This window comes from Dipteris shenzhenensis, chromosome 29 (assembly GCF_047967505.1).
Source record: "Dipteris shenzhenensis isolate YYH24624 ecotype China chromosome 29, Dip_SZ_1.0, whole genome shotgun sequence".
In the NCBI taxonomy this organism is placed as follows: domain Eukaryota; kingdom Viridiplantae; phylum Streptophyta; class Polypodiopsida; order Gleicheniales; family Dipteridaceae; genus Dipteris; species Dipteris shenzhenensis.
In genome coordinates, this window is record NC_141624.1 from 37,516,162 (window position 1) to 37,538,568 (window position 22,407).

The 22,407-nt window shown below is 39.4% G+C and overlaps 1 protein-coding gene across 1 annotated transcript; it reads right to left on the reverse strand.

Moving 5' to 3' along the window:
• Positions 1-18,486: 18,486 nt before the first annotated feature.
• On the reverse strand, positions 18,487-20,070 carry LOC147882794 (alcohol dehydrogenase class-3-like). The gene is made up of 7 exons (XM_087400317.1): positions 19,972-20,070; positions 19,724-19,863; positions 19,532-19,569; positions 19,120-19,442; positions 18,947-19,029; positions 18,789-18,864; positions 18,487-18,705 (listed from the first exon to the last, which is right to left on the reverse strand). The coding sequence occupies exons 1-7, from the start codon at positions 20,012-20,014 to the stop codon at positions 18,581-18,583; spliced, it is 828 nt and encodes a 275-aa protein (XP_087256443.1). The 5' UTR covers positions 20,015-20,070; the 3' UTR covers positions 18,487-18,580.
• Positions 20,071-22,407: the final 2,337 nt, after the last annotated feature.

Genomic DNA, 22,407 nt, shown 5'->3' on the forward strand with positions numbered 1-22,407 from the left:
TTCAATAAATTGATGTTGGAACACCTATCTATACTAGGCCGCTACCAATTGCATCTGGGAGGAGTTACAATTCCGATTTAGCTCCATGTTGCCTATCCCCAAGTCCTCCATCTCGATGTGCATCTTGTCCTTTTTCTCCATCAATTACATGGTGATTGATGGTGGAATGGGTTTGACCTACACCTTAGGTCTCGAGCATCCGAGGGGTCAGATTCAGTGCCACTTGGAGCAGAGGTGGGGTAGATGGTGGCATTCTCAGGCTTGCAATAGTTTGTTGAGTTCCTCTTCGACCTTCTAGTGAAGTTTGGATTCATACAAAATTCAAAATCACTACTAGGGGAAAGACTTTGTATTATTTTTTAGAACAATCCAATACTAGTAAAACTAGGAATCAATCTCGAATCAACACCCTTCATATTTGTGTATCACTAGACAAGTAAATCCACCAAGGAGATGAGCTGTAGGGTTTCTAGCTGTGACTAGAACTTTGAGGTGAGTCATGAGCTAACCCAAATGATCCAATGGTCAGCCTCCATCCCAAGGTTGAGGTCACACAAGTCATCTTCCTTGACTTGTCAAGATTGCAAAAGCTCTTGCTCAAACACTTCCTCTACCTTGATAAGTATGATAATGATAGCATTAATGGAGCACACTAGAGTCGGTCTCTATGGAATCACCAGCTTGCTATGGCAAAAATTGGTACTTGTCCATGATTGCCAACACTTCCACCTCAAACAAGATCGCAAGGTTGGGGTTTTTCTTGAGGTACTCATCCTCCTCCTCCTCCTCCTCCATCACGTAAACCATATTTACACCTTGGCAACCTAGACGGGCTGAAGAAATGTATGGATTGGTTCTTTTGATTTCAATAATAACTTGACTTTTGTCTTTCCCTTTATGTCCATTCTTGCATAACTCTCACTTGCCAGATCCAAGGCCTTCCCAACAGCATGGGTAAGGATTGCTAACATTGTGCCACCATTGCGATGATCAACTTGAGGTCTGCAATTGTCTTGCAATTGTAATCATAGCCTCATAGAGAAGGCCCATTGATTGTACTCACCATTGGTCAGCCATTCTAACCATGAGAAGGTATGAATCCCTAACCTTTGATGTACATTGCATCAGACATTATGTTAACACCTGAGCATCCATCAAGTAGTAGGACTAAAATTTCTTGGCCATTCAATGTTGTCATTACCACAATATTTTCATCATAAATTGATCCTTTTGGACCATTCAGTTGCAAATCAAGCTATTCAATGCAAACAATTATATTGGCACGCATCAATCCGTGTGTCATAGATAGGTAGCACTGCATCCTGTGGTTGGGAAGCCGGGTCCTATGGAATTGTTATTATCGGTTCCTTCAAAATCAAAATCCTCTTGCATATTTATTGGTGGAAGCTTGGCATGAGATCCAATAATTTTTGAACTCACATGTTGATATGCAAGTCCTTCAATGCTTTCCACAGTCATAATTGGATCCAGAGGATGACTCTCCCCCCAAAACTAGGATTCTCTACCACATCCTGTGGCACACTCAACAACCCCTCCCAGGGAGGGATTTGCAAGGAAGAATCTCAATGTTCTTCATTAATCAATGCACAATATCATATCTCAAAAGTAGAAAGGAATTCAACTCTATAACATACATTGTAAGGTCCGACATCTTTGTTTGAAACTGCAAATGAGAGAAGAGGTAGCCAGGGAAGGGAACAACAACCAGCACCATGGGCATGAGTATGTCATGATGGTCAAGACAAACCATCACTCTTTAAAGTATATCTTTATTCAGCCCGTCATGAACGCTCAAGATCTGGATGACTCCGACGCTACTTGGCAATCTGATGAAGACTTACAGCAGTACCCTGACATTTTACAGCAGTATTTTCAGAATTTACAGTGATATTTTCTACATCAGCTCATTATCTCCACCAGGGTCTTATTTTGAGTGGGAGGGGATGTCACGATCTGTGACGTATTCCTTTCTCTAATTCTAGGCTTATGGATGGTTTGATGAATGGACATTTGTGGAAGGGTATGCCCTTTCGACGAGACACTTCCTATAAGGCACAACCCTTGCCCTTTCGACGGGACACTTCCTATGAGGCCACAACCCTTCACAAGAGACATCCTATTGAAGAGACATTCCTATTGTTATGTACCCTCTCATCAAGGGTCACACCCTTCACAAGGGGTACACACCTCTTCATGCACATACCCTTTGGAGTACACACCTTTTCATGTGTGACGCTTCACTCTCTATATAAGAGAGGCCCAATTGTATGGATGACACTACATCTACCTACAGACATTCAAGCAATACAATTATTCCTTGTTCTCTGCTATTTCAGTCTCCTTTCTGTTTTTGTGAAAGCCAAAGGAGTTTCCTACTCCGATCACGCGTGATGCGCATACCAAGAATATGACCTGGAAGTCCCAAATCCTTCATATCAAAGGCCTCATGCAACTTGGCCTTTAATGCATCTAGCTCATAAGTATTCTTGCTAGCCAATAGCATATCATCTACATATAGTGCCAAGATTATCAGGCTATTATCCTTAGCCCTTTTAGTATAGAGGCATTGATCAATTTCACTCCTCCTAAAACCTTGGGACCGAATGAAAGCATCAAACTTCTGATACCATTCTCTAGGTGCTTGGTTAAGACCATAGAGACTCTTCTTCAGCTTGCAAACTAAATGCTCTTTGCCCTTTTCTTCAAAGCCGTCCGGCTGCACCATATCAATTTCCTCATGCAAATCCCCATGCAAGAAAGTTGTCTTGACATCCATTTGCATAAGCTCCATATCCTCTGATGCCACTAGTCCAAGCATGCATCTAAGTGTGGTCATCTTCACAACCGGAGAAAATATCTCATCAAAGTCCACACCCTGCTCCTGCTTGAACCCTTTAGTAACTAAACGGGCCTTGTACCTAGGCACATCATCACCTGTGACCTTCATTTTGTAGACCCATTTACATGGCAATGCTTTCTTTCCATGTGGCAAAGAAACCAAGTCCCAAGTCTTATTCTTCATAAGTGAACTCATCTCTGATTGCATAGCATACTCCCACTTGCGTTGATCCTCGCGCATCATAGCCTCTCTATAGCAAGAAGGCTCCCCGCAATCAGATAGCATCACATAGTCTACCCTTGGAACAAACCTATCAGGCGGTCTAGACACTAGATGATCTTCTCAAGGGCATTTCAGCTTGCTGTCCCACCTGCATATCAGCCACATTTGGTTCATCATTTCCACCATAGATGATCCATCATCTACCCTTGATTGCATACCTATGGGAGTACTCGGTGGTACCATTTCTTGCACATTTGGTGCATGGACAGCTTGCTGTCTATTAACATATGCAGGTGGATTCACATCCTGGAAAGTGATTCTCCTCATTTCCACATCCCTCATGGGTGCCTTGTGCATCTTCTTCTCATTGAAGACTACATCATGGCTGCGTATGATCATCTTTGCTTCTGGATCCCAGAGATGATAGCCCATCTCTCCACTTTCACCATAACCCAGAAAGATGCATTTCCTAGACTTAGGATCTAGTTTCTTTCGAAGCTCTTTTGGCACATGTGTATATGCCTCACACCCAAATATATGCAAATGAGAGTAAGAGGGATTCTTTCCACTCCATGCCTCTTCAGGAATACCACCATCCAAACTCTTACTAGGTGATCTATTGATCACATGCACTGCAGTCTTCATTGCCTCAGCCCAAAAACCACCAGAAAGACTTGCATTGGAAAGCATGCATTGCAACCTTTCTTGAATGGTATAATTCATCTTTTCTGCAACTGGATTTTGCTCTGGAGTATGAGGGGATGTGAGCTCCCTCTTAATCCCACGTGTATTACAGAAATGTTGAAAGTCATGAGAGAGATACTCTCCACCATTGTCAGTCCGTAGGCATTTAAGCGTTCTGCCTGACTGATTTCCAACCAAGGCCAGCCATTTCTGAAATACCTGGAACACATCACTCTTTCGAGCTATAGCATAAGCTCACACTTTCCTAGTTGCATCATGAATGAATGTCAGATAGTATTCAGCCCCGCCTAATGACTGTGTAGGCATGGGACCACATACGTCTGAATGCACCAAATCAAGCATTTCAAACTCTTTCTTTCCCCTTCTTTTATGGGTTGATTTAGTCTGCTTCCCATAGAGACAATGCTCACAAAATTCAAAATCAGAGAAACTCAAATGCGGTACATAATCCAAATGGCATAAGAGTTTCATTCCATTTTGGCTCATGTGCCCCAACCTGCAATGCCACAAAGAAGTGCTTGGCTGCTTGGTTATTGCAACAACATGATCAAATACCCCTGATACATGTAAGGGATACAAAGTCCCATACTTGGCACCCCTAGCCAAAAGCATAGAGCCCTTCTGAATTTTCCAATTTTGAAAGCCAAAAGTGGTATGAAAACCAGCATCATCTAGCTGACCCATTGAAATAAGACTCTTGGTCAGCTTAGGCACATGTCTCACATGTTTCAAAACAAATGCAGACCCATTTGCAAAAGAAAACTTTATGTCATCTGCTCCCACTATGTCACATGCATAGTCATTTCCAAGATGCACACAACCTGTCTTTCCACTGTCATAAGTGGAGAACCATTCCCTATGGAAAGTAACATGGAATGAAGCACCAGAATCCAAAATCCAATCCTGGGAATATGCATCATTTGAAGTGGTAAGCAACTCTGCAGATAAACTAGACATGAAGAGAATGTCATTGTCACTATCATGTGTGACTGCATTGATCTCCTCGATCTTCACTTTTGCTTTGTCCTCCCTTGGACTTCTTTCTTTTGATTTGAACCCCGATTTGCATTCTTTTTCTTATCCTTTTGCTCTCTTTTCAGCTTGTAGCAATCCTTTTTCATATGGCCCTTCTTGCCACAATGGTAACACTCAATGTTCCGTGCCCTGGATTTTCTATGAGACTTCCCTCTTTCTTGGGACTTCCCCCTAAAGTGCGATCTTCCCCTTTGCACATTTAAGGCTGCATCCTGCTTGTTGCCATCCATAGACTTCCGTCTAATCTCCTCGGCCAACAAGCTACCCACAACATCATCAAATTTCAGTACTCCACCAAGTGCAGAGTTACTGACAGCTGTACGGAAGGTATCCCATGAGGATGGCAATGAAATAAGAGAAATATTGCCTTAGTCTCCACATCAAAATTCATCTTCTAAGCCTGAAGCTGGCTGAAAATAATATTGAATTCATTCAAGTGAGAAGCAATGGAGACCCCTTCCTTCATCTGCAGCTCAAACAACCTCTTCATGAGGTAAACTTTATTAGAGGCAGTTTCCTTCTCATAAGTGGCACACAGTTTCTTCCATAAATCTTCCATAGTCTGCTCATTTACTACTGTGAAATAAACTGACTCTACAAGATGAAGTCTAATAGTAGACTTTGCTAATGCATCCAACTCATTCCAATCATCCTCAGACATATTTGCAGGCTTAGCTTCAATCCCTGCCAAGGGTTTAATCTGCTTCTTTTGAATAAGCACATCCCTTATTTGTACTTTCCACAAAGAAAAGTTTGTCCCATCAAACTTTTTAATTCTGAAAAACTCCTTTTCAGACATGGAAGAGGATGCCATGATGCAAATGAAACAAAATCCCAAATGCTAGTGCCTGTAAGAGAGAATCACACCAAATACCAGGTGCACCCAAATGTGTATGCCACAATAGAGTGAAATATCACCAAAACTCAAAGCTCAAAGCATCAAAAGGTGCATCTGACTCATGTGCATATACTATGCATCCATATGAGCAAATTTGGCCCAAAAGAAAATGCCAATAAGTGCCAAATGACTCAAGCATAAACACCGTCCACTGGCATATGCAGCAATAATATCTCATCCAAGAGAGCATAGCACTATCAGTGCATCACCTGGAATGTGTCAAAGCTATTTCTCAGCATAAAATAGCATCCATGTGCAAAGCGTCCATAAAAAATAGCATCCCACAAGGCAATTTAGGCCTATCAGCGCATCCAATAAGGACCGTAATGCATCCAAATGGCCTATAAATCATCCACTACAACCCAATGCATACCACGAATGAGCGCACACTGCTCAAACTGCAACTAGAGTGATCTGCATAAGGTATGCTCAAGAAATCATAGTCCTACGATAATGACCGCTATTGAAAATAGAACCTGAGATGCCTCAAAACATGGGCGCCATTGCATAATCGGACTCAACAAGAAAATATGCAAATATCTCTCTTCTCCCAGAACTCCAAAATCCCAACCGATGAGTGAGAAATGGGAGTCAACACTTATCGAGCACTTATCCACTGCCATGTGGCATAAATCTAAGGTTTCAAAACCTTAGAATGAAAAATGCATAATAGAGAGACGAAATCGAATACACAGAGATCTATAACTCTAAAAATCCTCCAGCGAATCGCGCAAGAACTGACAGGTAGGGGTTTTTGGGTGTCCGGAACGCAATGGGATAGACGGTTTTGGAAACTGTGGTCTCAATCACTGGGTCCAACACACGGGCTGAAAAACGTTTTTTGAAACAGAGCTGTTTATAAACTCCACCGGAGTGCGAATGATGAGCAACATAGAAGTTTTAGGACCTCTTGAGTCCACTGGAACTAACAGATCTACAAATGGTTGCTCCAAACTTGACTTCCAACACCCAGGCAAAAAACATAGAAACTGACACAGTGAGTCAGAAAACCAATGAAATGATCCCAAATTCAAGAATGAAGGTGTTTCCAAGCTCCTGAAGTGAAGTGGACACCAAAAGCAAGCAATAGTTGCCTCTACAAGTCAATATGGAGTCTCTGTCATCGAACGGAATAGGGAAAAGCTCAAAAAACGACTTTTTCTTTGAAAACTCTTAACAGGCTCTCAAAACCACTTTGCAAAACCAAAAGTGACTTTTCCAAAGGTTCCTCCAAGGTCTCTGCACACTCGGATGCAAGTAAAGTCACCCACAAAGCTTCCCACAGAGCTGCTGAGCTTCCAAGCATTCACGCATGCTCAGCTAGATCACCTGGGCTCTGATACCAGTTGAGAGTGCTCTCAACGGAAGCAAGAACGGAAGAGGGAGAGAGAGAAAACAAAGAGCCACACAAGTTTTGGTGGGTGCAGAACCACCCTAATCTTCTTTTTTCATTCATTTATATATGTGTTTGAGTATTGTACATAATTGGTGTAAAGGCACAGTGACCTTTAACCCCCACACTCTAGTACATCTATTATCTTCATCAATGCATCCTTTGAGACCTAGTAGATGTAAGTTGATGTACCTTATTGGATATCCTTTTAACACAATTGTGATTGCTTTTGCAATTGCATTACATACCCTACATATAGGTTATATTATGATACATGCGAGGACTTAGTAAAAATCATAGAATCTATAGTTTGGAATGTGCAACAAAATCTCTTCATAAAATTGAATGTGTACTTTCTTAGGTTGTATTGTAGACCACAATTAGGTTAGGGGAATTACGTGATAGTGAACTTGCTAGGACATTTCATAATATGTATTTTAAGGGCTAATTTATGGGCAAGTAATGCTTGAACAATTAATAAAAGAAATGTTTAGACAAGGGTAACTACTTGTGTTGAAAGGGATGCATCAATTTTACAAGCAAAAACCTATGAGTAGGTTTATCCAAGCGTGTTTTTCAAGAGATTTAAAAAGTTGTATTTCTTTAGGAAACATGGTTTTTACACTTTTATTAGAACTAGATCTCTTTATCATAAAAATATATAGCATTGTCACTCATTTAATTTTACATAACATAAATTTTCTTCTTCATAGACATCCTTTGTACCCTTGTTATTACCTAGCAAAAGTGTTGAAAAATAATTCCTTTAAAAAACATCCCTCATGATCATGCTCAATGTAAAAATATTATACATATATAATTACTTCTTAAACACATTTTTTCAATATGACAAGAGCTTTCTAGTGTTTTAATAGCTTAAATAGCAAGATATTTATGGATATGAGAAGTTTAAATTACTATAAATAAGTATTAACTTGAGCTTATATATCACTCTCATAAAACATATTTAATATTTAATACTATATATGCAAGACTCCATAGATGTGCTAAAATGGGGTTTTTTGATCAATTTGAGTGGCTGAATGACTATATTTGGACATTGGATGTGAAAGCTATGCCACTTTTAAAAGTTTTGTCCATGGTAGTTTCGCCAACGAAACTACCTTGGAAGACCTACTTCAAAGGGGTCCCTTTGATGGCTTACTTCAATGAGGTTTCTTTGGATAAACCCTTTCATGAGGCTAGGTTGAGAGAGGGTTTTCAATGTCACCCCCTATTAAGTTAAAGTTGTAAGAAGGAATTTTCATAGAGAAGTATACTCTACATGTGGGTTTCTTCAAAAGCATCCCATTATGTTAGTTACCATTCCCAAAGATTCCTGTAAAGATTTAAACCATTGCAGATGTTATTTTACATTTGAGTCATGGATGAGATCACACTCCTCTATTAGCCCACACCTAGTTCCTCCATTAGTTTTCCCATCTATGATTTTCATCTATCTATTATAAAGATCCTTAATCTTAACAAATTATTCCATGCATATAAATTAACCTAAGGAGAAAGGTAATTGAAAAGTTCTTATGTTTCAATTGGGAAATTCAATTTATTTTGTAGGTGAAAAGATGGAGTATTCCAATTAAGATAAGTTCAAAGAAATGGCCTCAAAATTTCATGCAAATTGGGGGCTTAAATACATTCACTACTTACTCTCACAAGGTCTTACTACTAGGGTAATCAAGATTTTGGAAAGGAAGAAGAGTATAAGGGTTTAAATTCTTACCCTCCTAAATAAGAGGGGAGGAGATCCTCCCCTCATAAATAGAGGAACGGTGTCTTTACCCCTCCCCTCCTCTCTTTTTATCCAATACTATAAAATTAAGTTCTCTTTTCAATGGGGTCCTATTAGGATATAATGATTTATTTTAGAAATTCACAAATTTGCTCTACATATACTTATAAGCAAGTGTTCATTCAAAAATGTATAATTTACTTCATCCTTGTCCTAAATAAAGGAGATAATTTATTGATAGAATTTGATATGGTTTAGGCTATGTGCAATGTTCCACTAGAACTTTAAGTGCTATTCGAGGGAATGCTTTATAACTTTTTCTAGAGTTTTGTTTGCAACTAGAAATATTAAAAAAATAAACTTCGCACTTATGGAGCTATTATATGCATGTCTTAAAACATCAATCTTTGATGATATTCATAGCTTGATTCACACTAGAGTGGATATAATAAAAAATATTGAATTACTACATGTGCAATGCTATTTAGACAAATCCAACATTGTTTGCCATTTTGCCTCAATTCCAGTTGCTTGCAGTAAGACCCATGAAACATGTCAAAGATGTCTTCATTACATAATTCACAATGTCAAAATCGCTAGCATGCTATTTTATTTTTTATTTTTTATAACATTTTAGGCCTCATAGGACTTATTTAAGGGTCACTGAGAAGTCTAATTTGGTGACATGTATGTTTGGAGGAGACAAACGGTAGTAGTGAGTTTTATCCAAAACTTCACATTTCTTGCACTAGCTTCCAAAATTACATCTCCTGCTCTAGTACATCCCAAATATGTTATAACTCAAATTAATTATTTTTAAAAAGCCTCCTCCTTATTTACTTGGTCTCCTACTCTCATCGCTTTTCTCTGTTAGTGTGTACATTGATTCAACACTTCTTTCCTCTCTATAATTTTGTATTCTATTGTTTCCCCTCTTTGTTCTCTTGTTGGTTTTTCCCTCCTTGGCATGCTTAATAATTTAGATTCAGCATAGCCATGAGGGATGCCTTAGTTATCTATTCAAGCACGGTATCCTGCTTCCATATTTTTTCTATTCACAATCTCCTTGGTGGTATTTGTTCTTGGTTTAAAATAAGGTATCTTATGGTACAATGTAGCTTGTCATGGCTTCCAAGAGAACCAAATAGAGGCTACAAGATTCAAAAGTTGAAAAACCTAGTCAAAATATAAGGCTAATGTTGAAGGAGGTGGAAATAGGTGGTATCTAGTATCCAAATAGCAATAGAAGACATACTTAAAATTGTTGTGGATGGAGGAACACATCGAAAATAATGCATCTTCATAGAGCAATGGTCCTTAGGGATAGACGATGCATGCATTCAAGCATTTCCATTGGGGAGAAGAACATAAGCTATGGTCTCAAAACTAGTGGAAGCATTTTAGGTAGTAGCATCAAATCATTCAAGTGATTACTACTAGGCTCATGTAATGGCCTAAAAGATAACCAAGCAGAGGTTACAAGATAAGAAAGTTAAGAAATATGATCAAAGTACAAGGAGGAGGAAATAAATGGTATAATATCCAAATTTTGGAAATGGAAAGCATATTTATAATTGTTATAGAGGGAAAAAAACACCTTTAAAAATGTATGTTTGTAGAGTAACAAGCCTCAGAGATAGAAGATCATGCATTGGATCATTCCATCAATGCAAAAGGACACAAGGTATGGTTTCAAATCTAGTGGGACCATTATAGGTAGAAGCATCAAATAGTTTAAGTGACTACTAGACTCATGCACTTGATGATTCATCAATTTACAACTCCATCAACTCCCTAATAGTTTCATCAATTTACAACTCCATCAACTCCCTAATAGAGATAGAGAGAGAGAGAGAGAGAGAGAGAGAGAGAGAGAGAGAGAGAGAGAGAGAGAGAGAGAGCCTAGTGGTTGAAAATACAAGCTTGTTTGCAATAGATATCCTAGTGGTTGAAAACATAAGCTTGGTTTAGGGACTAGCCTAGTGATAAAAAACATAAGCTTCTTGGCACTAGATAGCTAATATTTGTAAAATAATCTATTTAGCCAACTAGCTTGATGGTGGAAGTAGCCTAGTGGTTGAAACATTAAAGTTGTTGGCCCTATCTAGCTAGCCTATTGATTTAGGCACTAGCTTGGTGGTCAAAACAATAAGCTTGCTAGATGAATATACTTTGCATGTATTGTGGGCTTTCTTATGGTAAACTAATGTTACTAGTGTGATAGAATTTTCATTTTTCTTAAGCTTTCACATAATTTGAAATGAGGATATTGCAAATGCATTAGGTGTCCTTGAAGATGAGAAGATTGAGACGTAGCTAAGATTTTATGGATGAGAACCCTAATCTAGGATTTGTTAAAAGATCTTTGAGAATTTTAGGACTTAGTATGATAAGAGACTCAAAGATAGAAATACTCATTGCTATAAAACACACATAGACTTTGATTTAACTCTTGGCTAGCTTTAAATGACTAGACATATGGTAATGATGGAGAACCACTTCATCAAATGTCTCATCTATTGGTCACTTAGGTCCTCATCATGTGTTGGAAGGGTAAGAAAGTTTGGTAGCCTAAGATCTATGTGAGAGAACAAATTTTCCAAACATATTAGGGGAGAAATTGGGTCCCCAAAGGGCCTATTAGTATTTCATTGCCTCATGACTTGGAGGACATAAAAAATTGATCGCTTTATTATTTGGTTTCATGGCTAAAATTTTCAGATAATATGTCGCATTTGTTTTAGAGTCTATAGTAATTTTGTGGGTACATAAAGGGGTGAAAGAGGGACTTTCACTCTGCTTTTCTTCTAGAAGCTATCATTGTGCTAAATGCCTATATCATACAAAGGTCAATGAACATTGGGAGAGAGGAAAAATTTTAGAGATCAATCATGATTACAAGAGAGGAATGCCTAAAAACAAGAAAATGCTATGATGGTAAGCAACCTATGTATTGATTTGCTTTTATGGTCTTTCAATCTAATGTGCTTTGTTAGGCTTGCTAATGTCATATTTTGAATTATTACAAGAGGCATTTGAGGTAGATGAGTTATTGCCTTGGAAAAAGGTCATAGTAGCTTTGGCTAAAATCACTCATTAGTGTGCACTGCATTAGTTGAGCAAGAGAACATGTTGTGGTCTTCCACATCAAATTTTCACAAGGGCCTACTCAACTACTAAAGTACATCAAAATATTAACAAGATCATTGTGATCCATTGTAGGGGTTCCCTTAATGCATTTGTATCCAATTGGTAATCACATAATAAACTCTATGTTTGGCTACCAAAGAGGACTATTTGAATTAGGAACAAACTTGGGGATTTCAAAAGCCTCTATTTTTTATGTATTAGAGGTAGTAAAGAAGAGATCTAGGCTATGAAGGCTCTTTGTATTTGAATGGAGAAATTATAATACAAACATGTATTTTTTATCACACTCATCCTTGCATGAATCTAAAGTCAAGATTCAAAGCAAAACTTCCAATTGTCATCTTTTTCATTGGGAGCTTTCATCGGTAGAAAGTATTCGGCCGTGTGCTTGTTGCAGCAATAGAGGCAGGAGGAGAATTAGGTGGTGTCATGGTGGTATCAACAATGCTCTTCACAACAAGTGTCTTAGTAGTTGTCTTGGTAAGGGGGTAGATACAGTACCAAAAACTAGCAATCTATCACCAATAAAGAGATACTAGAAGTTTAGAGAAGATGCCTCATGCCTAACCTTGTAGGTTGATTTGGCTAGATCATTTCTAGAGACAGGTCGCTTGTAGCAAGTTTTCTCTATTGGAGGCCCGGATTCAACAAGCAAGGCACCATGATATCGATGTCTCTTTGAAGGAGGGGGGAACCTGTGGTCGCACAGTCATTACCAGTGTGGGTAATGGTGAGGTCATCCTTTAGCGACACTAGTTGTTTTGAGTTGAGAGGGGTCCTCTTCTTTTCTTTCGTTTTTGCAATTAAAATTTGAGTTGCTCCATGATCGCGGCCTCTTTTTTGGCATACTCCATCTGTTTCTTTAGACAATCCTACAACTGTTTAGAAAGCTTTTCCATGATCTGAAGATTGTTGCCATGGCCATGGGGACACCATCAAAAGCGAGAAGAGAGCATCAGTAGAAACTATTTCATAAGAAAAAACTTTGGCACATTTTTGAATCCAGATGCACCAGATCTTATTCCCTCTTCTTCCCCTCTTTCCCTCTTTTCCTCCGTCTTTCCCCCCTCTTTTCCTCCCTCTTTTCCCCCCTCTTTTCCTCCCTCTATTATTTCCTCTTCTTCCTCCCCTCTCTTTTCCTCTCTTTTGCATATGCTTATGTGGGAGCTCATAAGCATATGCTTATACATGAGCTCATAAGCATATGCTCATATGCTCATGCATAAGTATAAGCATATGCTTTCTCTTTTTCCGTCTCTTTTTCCTTCTCTTTTCTTCTTTTCCCCTCTCTTTTTTCCTTCTCTCTTCCCCTCTTCATTTTCTTTTTCCCTCTCTTTTCCCCTCTTGTTCATCCTCTTCTCTCTTTTCATAAGCATATGCTAAAGTAGATGCTTATGCTTATGCATGAGCATATGCTCATATGCTCATGCATAAGCATAAGCATATGTTTTCTCTTTTCCCCTCTTCTTTTTTAGTCTCTTTTCCCCCCTCTTTCATCCTCTTTTCTCTCTTTTCATAAGCATATGCATTTGCGTATGCTTATGCTCATATGCTAAAGTAGATGCATGAGCATATTCTCATATGCTCATGCATAAGCATATGCATATGCTTTCTCTCCGTCTCTTCTTTTCCCCTCTCTTTTTTCCTCTCTTTTCTTCTTCTCCCCTCTCTCTTTTCCTTCTGTTTTCCCCTCTTCCTTCCTCTTCTTTTTCCCTCTCTTCTCTGCTTATGTTCATCCTCTTTTCTCTCTTTTCATAAGCATAAGCATTATGCATGAGCATATGCTCATATGCTCATGCATAAGCATAACTATATGCTTTCCCTCTTTTTCCCACCTCTTTTGTCCTCTCTTTTCTTCTTTTCCCCTCTCTTTTTTTCTCTCTTTTCTTCTTTTCCCCTCTCTCTTTTCCTCCTCTTTTCCCCTCTTCCTTCTCTTCTTTTTTCGTCTCTTTTCCCCTCTCTTTCCTCTTTTCTCTCTTTTCATAAGCATATGCATTTGCGTATGCTTATGCTCATATGCTAAAGTAGATGCATGAGCATATGCTCATATGCTCATGCATAAGCATAAGCATATGCTTTCTCTCCTCTTCTATTCCCCTCTCTTTTTTCCTCTCTTTTCTTCTTTTTCCCTCTCTCTTTTCCTTCTCTTTTCCCCTCTTCCTTCCTCTTCTTTTTCCCTTCTCCGCTTATGTTCATCATCTTTTCTCTCTTTTCATAAGCATATGCTAAAGTAGATGCTTATGCTTATGCATGAGCATATGCTTATGCATAAGCATAAGCATATGCTTTCTCTCTTTTTCCCACCTCTTTTTTGCTCTCTTTTCTTATTTTCCCGTCTTTTTTCCTCTCCTCTTTTTCCCTCTCTTTTCCCCTCTCTTTCATCCTCTTCTCTCTCTTTTCATAAGCATATGCTAAAGTAGATGCTTATGCTTATGCATGAGCATATGCTCATATGCTCATGCATAAGCATAAGCATATGCTTTCTCTCTTTTTCTTCTCTTTTCTTCTTTTTCCCTCTCTTCTTCTTTTCCCCCCATGAGACCCAGTACTAGTTAGGTCCCTTACCCTCTCCCACTTCCTCTGCTACTCTTAGCTCTGTAAGCGCTCGTAGTAACACCCCTCGGTCTAGCTTTACCACCACTACCATGACTCCTCCTTTCCCACCCAAGGACCTATACTATGAAATCACTAGGGGTGGAGAGATAATAGAAAATAGAAAGGGCTCAGATGTGTTGGTCACCATGAGGTGGTTGATGAGCCACCACTTCAAGAGCGGCATAGCTACTGACTAGAGGTACCAGAATAACAAAAAGACGAAGGTAGTCATCGATGAATTGAAAAGACAATACCCTAACCCCCCAAATTGGGAGTTCAATGACAATTACATGTGAGAGCACATGTGTTCTACTGTCTTGAAGCATCGTAGGTCAACCTTGTGAACTTCCATCACAAAGGGGAAGGTTAAACCTAGCTAGGTAGACAAAGCTGACTGGAAGTTTTTGAAGGAGTACAAGGACCATCCCAAAAAGTTCGAGTGTTAAAGGAGGGCTGCGAGGAGATGGCTAGACATCATAGGTACTTAGCACTTTGGTACAGGCGGATGGTTGGCATTCGAGGCATGGGTGGTAAGTCTACTTCTTCTCATTCAATTTATTGTTCTATTATTTTTATTACATATTGCATGCACTTTATCTAACTCTCGTAAATTGGTCCCATAGAAAGTTGTGATGGGTCACCTTCCCATAGACAAATACGCGAGATGCGCATTTCGCATAGGAGCGAAGCCGTGGTTTATTGAGATGGAGGCCATGGGAGCGACAATCGATTGGGATGAGGTGGTTGCTCACACAGTATAAGTCTACTACTTCTCACTTTTTAAATTGTTTTATTCTTTAAGTTCCAATCTAATTTTTAATTAATATGGTTTCACTCTTAGGGTGCAAGCTCGAACGTCCCATCAGTGAAGGTGAGCGGTGATGATGAGGAGGCACATCTCGACACATGGCTTCGATGAGGGTCAGGGATTAGGCATAGCTCACGAGGGCCAGGGATCAAGCCAACGTGACCATGATGATGACAATGATGATGATTCAAATGAGTAGTAGGTTGTATATACTTCGGCATGTATATGCTTTTGTATGTCTGCTTGTTTGAGCGATTTTGTATCACCTTTTTAGAAAGGGAAATTTTGTAACAAATAAGGTTATATATCTTCAGCATGTATATGCTTCTGTCTCTTGGCTCGTTTGAGCGATTTTCTATCACCTCTTTCACAAGAGAATTTGTAACAAACAAGGTTTGAGAGTTTTATTTTGCTTGTGTGCTTGTAAACATTCTTTGTAATTACTATTAAAAAAACATTAGTACAGCAAAACGGGGCTTTTTGTGACCCTATTTAGCCCCATTAATGTTTTATTTTTGTTCTGTTAAGGGTCACTATATAGCGACGCTTTACTAGTGTCGCTATATAGTGACATTTACCAGAGTCACTAGATAGCGATGCTTATATAGCGACATTTCTTTTTTGATGTTAATAGCGATGTAAATACCGACCTTTGCACCCATCAAAAAAAAGAAGTGTAAAAAAGGTTAGTATTTCTATCAGAAAATGGCCTGTGCCTTATAGTGCACGAGGAAAATTGGCAAGGCATATCCTAAACTACTTATCTTGCTAGATTCCAAATTGTAAAGTACATATTTTGGGATGAATTGAACCACATGACCTACAAGCTCCCTTGACTGGATGCTCTTATATGACAGTAGCCATCTCTTTTTATCAGATCCTTCAACATTGACATTTTCAAATCTCCTCCATAGCAACATGGTTGTCTTCCCTCATTTCATTTGGATAGACATTGAATGTCTTCTACTTCAGCTTCAAATTACAATGCTTGCATGTGTCATGAATGCATTCAATCCTGTGCCACTCACGATCTCCCTTTGGACAAATCACTAGCTCCCACAAAGACCTTAGGCTACAAAACTTGCCCTCCCTTGCAACACATGATGAGGATCTAGTTGGCCTATAGACTGTGCATTTATTGAGGAGGCATGGGCATCAATCCCCATGGAGCAATGCTCCAACATGGCCAGATCTCAAGTCATTTATAGCTTGCCGATCCAAGTCAAAGTCTTTGTGTGTTTTGCAACAACAAACATTCATGTCTTTAAGTTTCTTGACGTACCAGGGCTTACAATGCTCAAAGTTGCTCTGCCCAATTAAAATGTTCAGATTCTGATCCACAAACTTGAGATACAACTCTATGTGCTGACCCAACATGTGGGAACAACATAATAATAAGCCCCATTTTTGCTACTACTAAAAGAATACAAAACACAGTCTAATTAAAGTATATAATGAAGCAAGACAAATTTCAACCACCGCATTGGTTTAGGACAATCATAGTTTCAATCACCATGCTGGTTTACAACATGTTTAGGATAGTCAACCACTGAGCTAGTTTAGGACACGTTTAGGACAGTCACGATTTCAACCACCGAGATGGTTTAGCCTGAGGGTCTCAACTTTACATATGAGACAATGATAAGTATATTGCTTTTCATTTTTGAATTTTACCAGTAGAAAATAATAATATATTGCTTTTCATTTTTGAATTTCACAATTTAGTAGTGGTATATGACCCGAATAGCAAGAAATTAAATTTAATGAATTTAAGTACTAAGAAACACAATAAATTCAGCCATAGGGTTGGTCAATAACTAATGTCTAATCAACCATGTTGGTCCAGGACAAGGTGATTGAGCTTAAGCAGCCACGGTTGCATGATGTTCCAACCATAGGATTGGTTTAGTAAAATAACAAATATTGCGAAATATATTGCTGTTAATTTTTGCTCAACCATGCCACTAGGTTGGACAACAACTAATGTCTATTCAACCACGCTGGTTCATGACAATCACATAATTGGCGATTGAGCTGAACTAACCTACGGTTGCATGATGTTCCAACCACCGGGCTGGTTTAGGACAATCACATTTAGTCGAAGCCTGGTTTAAAAAATGAAACATGTAACTATCCCAAGAAAGGGGTGGGGTTGGATTTAAAAAATATATATCTAAATAGAAAGGAAAGGGTTTATTATAATTTATTAATCAAATCAAAGAGGGGGATACATTCGACGAGGGATTAGTTAGGGGGAATTAATTAGGGAAGAAAGTGAGTAGAATAACAAGGGAAAAGATTTAAAATACAAAAGAGGGGGTTTGAAATGTAAATAAAAAAGTTTAATAAACATACCTATGTTTTAATTAGAGTCAAATAATAAAATTATAAATGGGGACTAGGGGGTTTAGGGTAATACTTATGCAAAAAAAGGTTAGTAGGTAAAGAAAAATGAGAGAAAGAGGGGGGGTTTATAAAGTGAAACGTTAAGGAGGGATTAGATACATGGGATTAATTGGGGGAAGAAAAGGGATAAAAAATCAAGGAGGTAAAATGAAAAATACAAAATTAAAAAAGGGGCTTCAAATTAAAAAAGGTTACTATACGTACATATTTCTCTTAATTAGAGTCATTCAATAAATTTATAAAAGGGGACTAGGGGGTTTAGATTAACACTTAAACATTACAAAACGAGTTTAGTAGGTAAAGAAATATGAGAAGGGGAGGGGGAGTTGGGGTTTGTAAGACTCAAAAAAATTAGAAAAAATGGATATGTGTGTGTGTGTGTGTGTGTGTGGGTGTGTGTGTGTGTTTCAATTAAAAAGTCCCATCAATAATTGAGCCATATAATTAATTCCATCAATTGGATAAAAAGTTAAAAAAATGGAAACATATAAGGAAAAAAGTTGAGACATCTAAGTTGAAAAATGAAACTAGAGTTTGCAAAAATTTCAATCAAAATTAAGAATTTTTTAATAATATTGAGTTTGACAAACATAATATTGAAAAAAAATGCCGAATCCTGAGGCACCAAGGTTGAGGTCCACTTACCATGCAGCCAGTTCAGACCTATGGTGTTTGAGGTGGAAAAACACCCAAACCCACCTAAGCTGCCGTTGCTCCTCAGTACTTAACAAACTCCTAATGCGACACATTTGTTGGGGTCAAGATCCTACTTGTATTCTTTGCACACAACCAGAAACAACACAAGTAATCCATTCGTACACCTGCTGGATGGGTTTGTCATGCTCTTTCGGATTGACGAAGTCCGTGACACCAAATCCTTTGGCTGCAAAACAGATGCAAAATCCAGTCACCCATTTCTTAGCATAGAAATGAAGTGCTCACTTGCGAGTGTAGAGAAGTTCTTACCTATGCTAGACTTCTTTGGATTGATATCCACACGGATAATCCGAGCAGCACCAGCAATCCTTGCTCCGTCTGCTACCTGCACACGAGCATTTTCAAAGATTACGAGTCTGTCGATGCTTGTTATCTCAAATTTGAAGGATTCGGAAGCTCGAACCCACCGCTAAACCTACTGTTCCCAGGCCGAAGACGGCCACACTTGATCCTGCCTCCACCTTTGCAATGTTCCATACAGCCCCAACGCCTGCAACCAGGTAACAATATGGCTTACCCCATGACAACTTGCAACGCCGTCACCAGTCAGATGAATTCTGCAGTAGAGTAATATAACTACCTGTTGGAATGCCGCATGCGAGTAGGCATACTTTGTCGAGCGGAGCTTCTGGCCTGATTTTTGCGACGCATTCGTGCGGCAAGACAGTGTACTCGCTGAAAGTTGAGGTCATGAAAGGATGAATCGGTCGTCCATGCTTAGAAAAGATGGGTTTGTCGTGATCGTGAAACGTTGACCGTTTCAAACGTTCCAAAAACTTTGCGCACATGTTGGTCTTGTCCGATTTGCAGAGGCTGCAATCTCCACATTCTGGTACGTAAGTGGGGATGACATGGTCCCCTTCCTTGAGATCCTTAACGCCTTCGCCCACACTTTCGACGATCCTGTTGGGAAAGCGTTCACGAGAGATCATAAGCTAAGCCCACAAACGCCTTTGAGAATAGCAGTGAAGCTTCAGTCTGAGAGACCTCACCCTGCAGCCTCGTGCCCGAGGATGACAGGAAAAATTCCCTGCAAAACAGCCAAGCGAACGAGGAGATGAATGAATTTGGAAGTGCGGAGTCCAACTCGCAAAACCCTTGGGAGTAAAAAGCAGCTTGGATATACCTCTCTGCCTCTCTCTTTGTTCCAGCAACTTGACCAACAGATGTGAGCAACGACGCACCTGTTCTGCTTGCAAAATGGAGACGTCTGTGTGACAGAGGGAAGTAGCGACGATCTTGATACGAACTTGTCCTGCTTGGGGAGGCTGCACCTGGATATCTTCGATGACGAGGGGCTGTTTGGGAGCCCAAGCAACGGCAGCTGGAGATGATGAAGGTGACAACCAAGAGTGAGAAGAACACAAGAGTGTCCAAAACATGAGAAAATTCACGAGTGTTACAAGGGAAAGAATACTCCCGAGAGAGGCACCTTTGCAAGTGATAACAGAACCAGCTGTGCTCGTGGAAGCCATATGGGGGTCAACTCACTATAGTGAGGAAGAGGTGAGCCCACTATGCTGAGAATTTTATTTGTTTTCATACCGCCCTTGGTCTGGGGAAACTCTTGAAAGTGTGGACAACCCAAAAAAGTGAAAGTTTGAGAGGGACCAATTAATAAATGGAGTAGAAGCTCTTAGAATGTCCTATCAATGTGACATACATCAACACGCAAACACCATTTTCCAAAGTAGAAGATGTTGAACATCATTTCCCAGACTCCTTGCAGATCAGCAAGCAAGAAGCGGTTGCAGATGCACGCATTTAGTCATTGCCATCGGAGCGAAGAACACGAGCTATGCTGTCACGATTGGTGGGAGAATTCAAGGCAATAACATCAGGCCATTCAGGTGATTACCAATCTCGAGTCTTCACAAGCTTTAGCCTGCATCCTAAAGTTCATAGAGTAGCAATCCTACCAACACCTCGGAAGATGCATGCCCAAGAGCCGATGCTCTCTAACCTAAGAAATGGCCTACAAAAAGTGAAAGGGATGCACAGCTTAGATCAACTAGCTGCAAAGAGGGTGACATTAGCTATGATGGTGTCCCTTGAAACAAAGAAGAAACGGCTTGGGCACACAATATCGAAGAGGTTGTCAATAAAAATGACCAACATGGCTCTAGTGGTTGAACGTAGAGTAGAAGCAATGCACAATCGTCCTGATCCAAGAAGTCTGTGGGCTTCAACAGAACATAAGAAAAGGAGAGACAGCCTAAGTGAAAAGTCATTCCTACAGTGACGACATTTTGGCATGAAAATACGAGAGTTTCTCCAAATAGAAAGGACATCTGTAAGAAGCAAACGGAACATAAGGTGTTTGAGGAGCACATCATACACATTCTAGATACAACGCAGGTCAGTGGTGCCTAAACCAGCCCAATGGTTGTTTGTGATTGAGCTTTAGGATAGTTTACTTGTTTCATTTCTTAAACCAGGCTTGAACTAAATGTGATTGTCCTAAACTAGCCCAGTGGTTGGAACATCATGCAATCATAGGCTAGTTCAGATCAATCGCCAGTTATGTGATTGTCTTGGACCAACGTGGTAGAACAAACATTAGTTGTTGTCCAACGTGGTGGCATGGTTGAGTAGAAATTAATAGCAATATATTTCACAATATATTGTTATTTTACTAAACCAGCCCGATGGTTGGAACATCATGCAACCGTAGCTACTTTAGCTCAATCACCAGCTATGTGATATGTCCTAAACTAGCATGGTTGAACAAACATTAGTTATTGACCAGCCCAGTGGTTGAAATTATTATGTTTCTTAGTCTTAAATTCATTAAATTTAATTTCCTACTATTCGGGTCATATACCACTATTAAATTGTGGAATTCAAAAATGAAAAGCAATATATTGCTATTTTCTAAATGTGATTGTCCTAAACCAGCCCAATGGTTGGAACATTATGCAAGCGTAGGCTGGTCCAGCTCAATCACCAATTATGTGATTGTATTGAATTAGCGTGGTTGAACAAACATTAGTCATTGTCTAGCCCAGTGGCATGGTTGAGTAGAAATTAACAGCAATATATTGTTATTTTACTAAGCCAGCTCGGTGGTTGGAACATCATGCAACCGTGGCTGCTTCAACTCAATCACTAGTTATATGATATGTCATGAACCAGCGTGGTTGAACAAACATTAGTTATTGACCAATCCGATGGTTGAAATTATTGTGTTTCTTAGTACTTAAATTCGTTAAATTTAATTTCCTACTATTCGGGTCATATACCACTGTTAAATTGTGGAATTCAGAAATGAAAAGTAATATATTGTTATTTTCTAATGGTGAAATTCATAAATGGAAAGCAATATACTTGTTATTATTTAATGTGTGAAGTTGAGACCATCACGTTAAACCATCCTAGTGGTTGAAACTATGACAATGTCCTAAACCATCCCGATGGTTGAAATTGTGACTGTCCTAAACGTGTCCTAAACCAACCCGGTGGTTGACTGTCCTAAACTAGCGCAGTGGTTGAAATTATTTTAATTAGACTGTGTTTTGTATTCTTTTAGTAGTAGCAAAAAGGGAGCTCATTGTTCTGTTGTTCTTGCATGTTGGGTCATCAGAGGGAATTGTATCTCAAGTTTGTGGATTGAAATCCGGACATTTCAATTGGGTAGAGGAGCTTTGAGCATTGCAAGCCCTGGTACATCAAGAAACTCAAAGACACGAATGTTTGTTGTTGCAAAACCCACATAGACTTTGACCTGGCCCGGCAAGCTATGAATGACTTGAGATCTAGCTGTGTTGGAGCATTGCTCCATGGGGATCAATGCCCATGCCTCCCCAATGAATGCGCAATCTATAGGCCACCTGGATCCTCATCATGTGTTGCAAGGGAGGGCAGGTTT

Excerpts from the sequence above, each read along its gene's own strand:
- LOC147882794 (XM_087400317.1), bottom strand. The coding sequence starts at position 20,014 with ATGGCTTCCACGAGCACAGCTGGTTCTGTTATCACTTGCAAAG. Across the intron at positions 19,864-19,971 it reads TTCTGTTATCACTTGCAAAG|CTGCCGTTGCTTGGGCTCCC; the intron begins GTGCCTCTCTCG and ends CATCATCTCCAG. Across the intron at positions 18,706-18,788 it reads TCCAAAGAAGTCTAGCATAG|CCAAAGGATTTGGTGTCACG; the intron begins GTAAGAACTTCT and ends TCTGTTTTGCAG.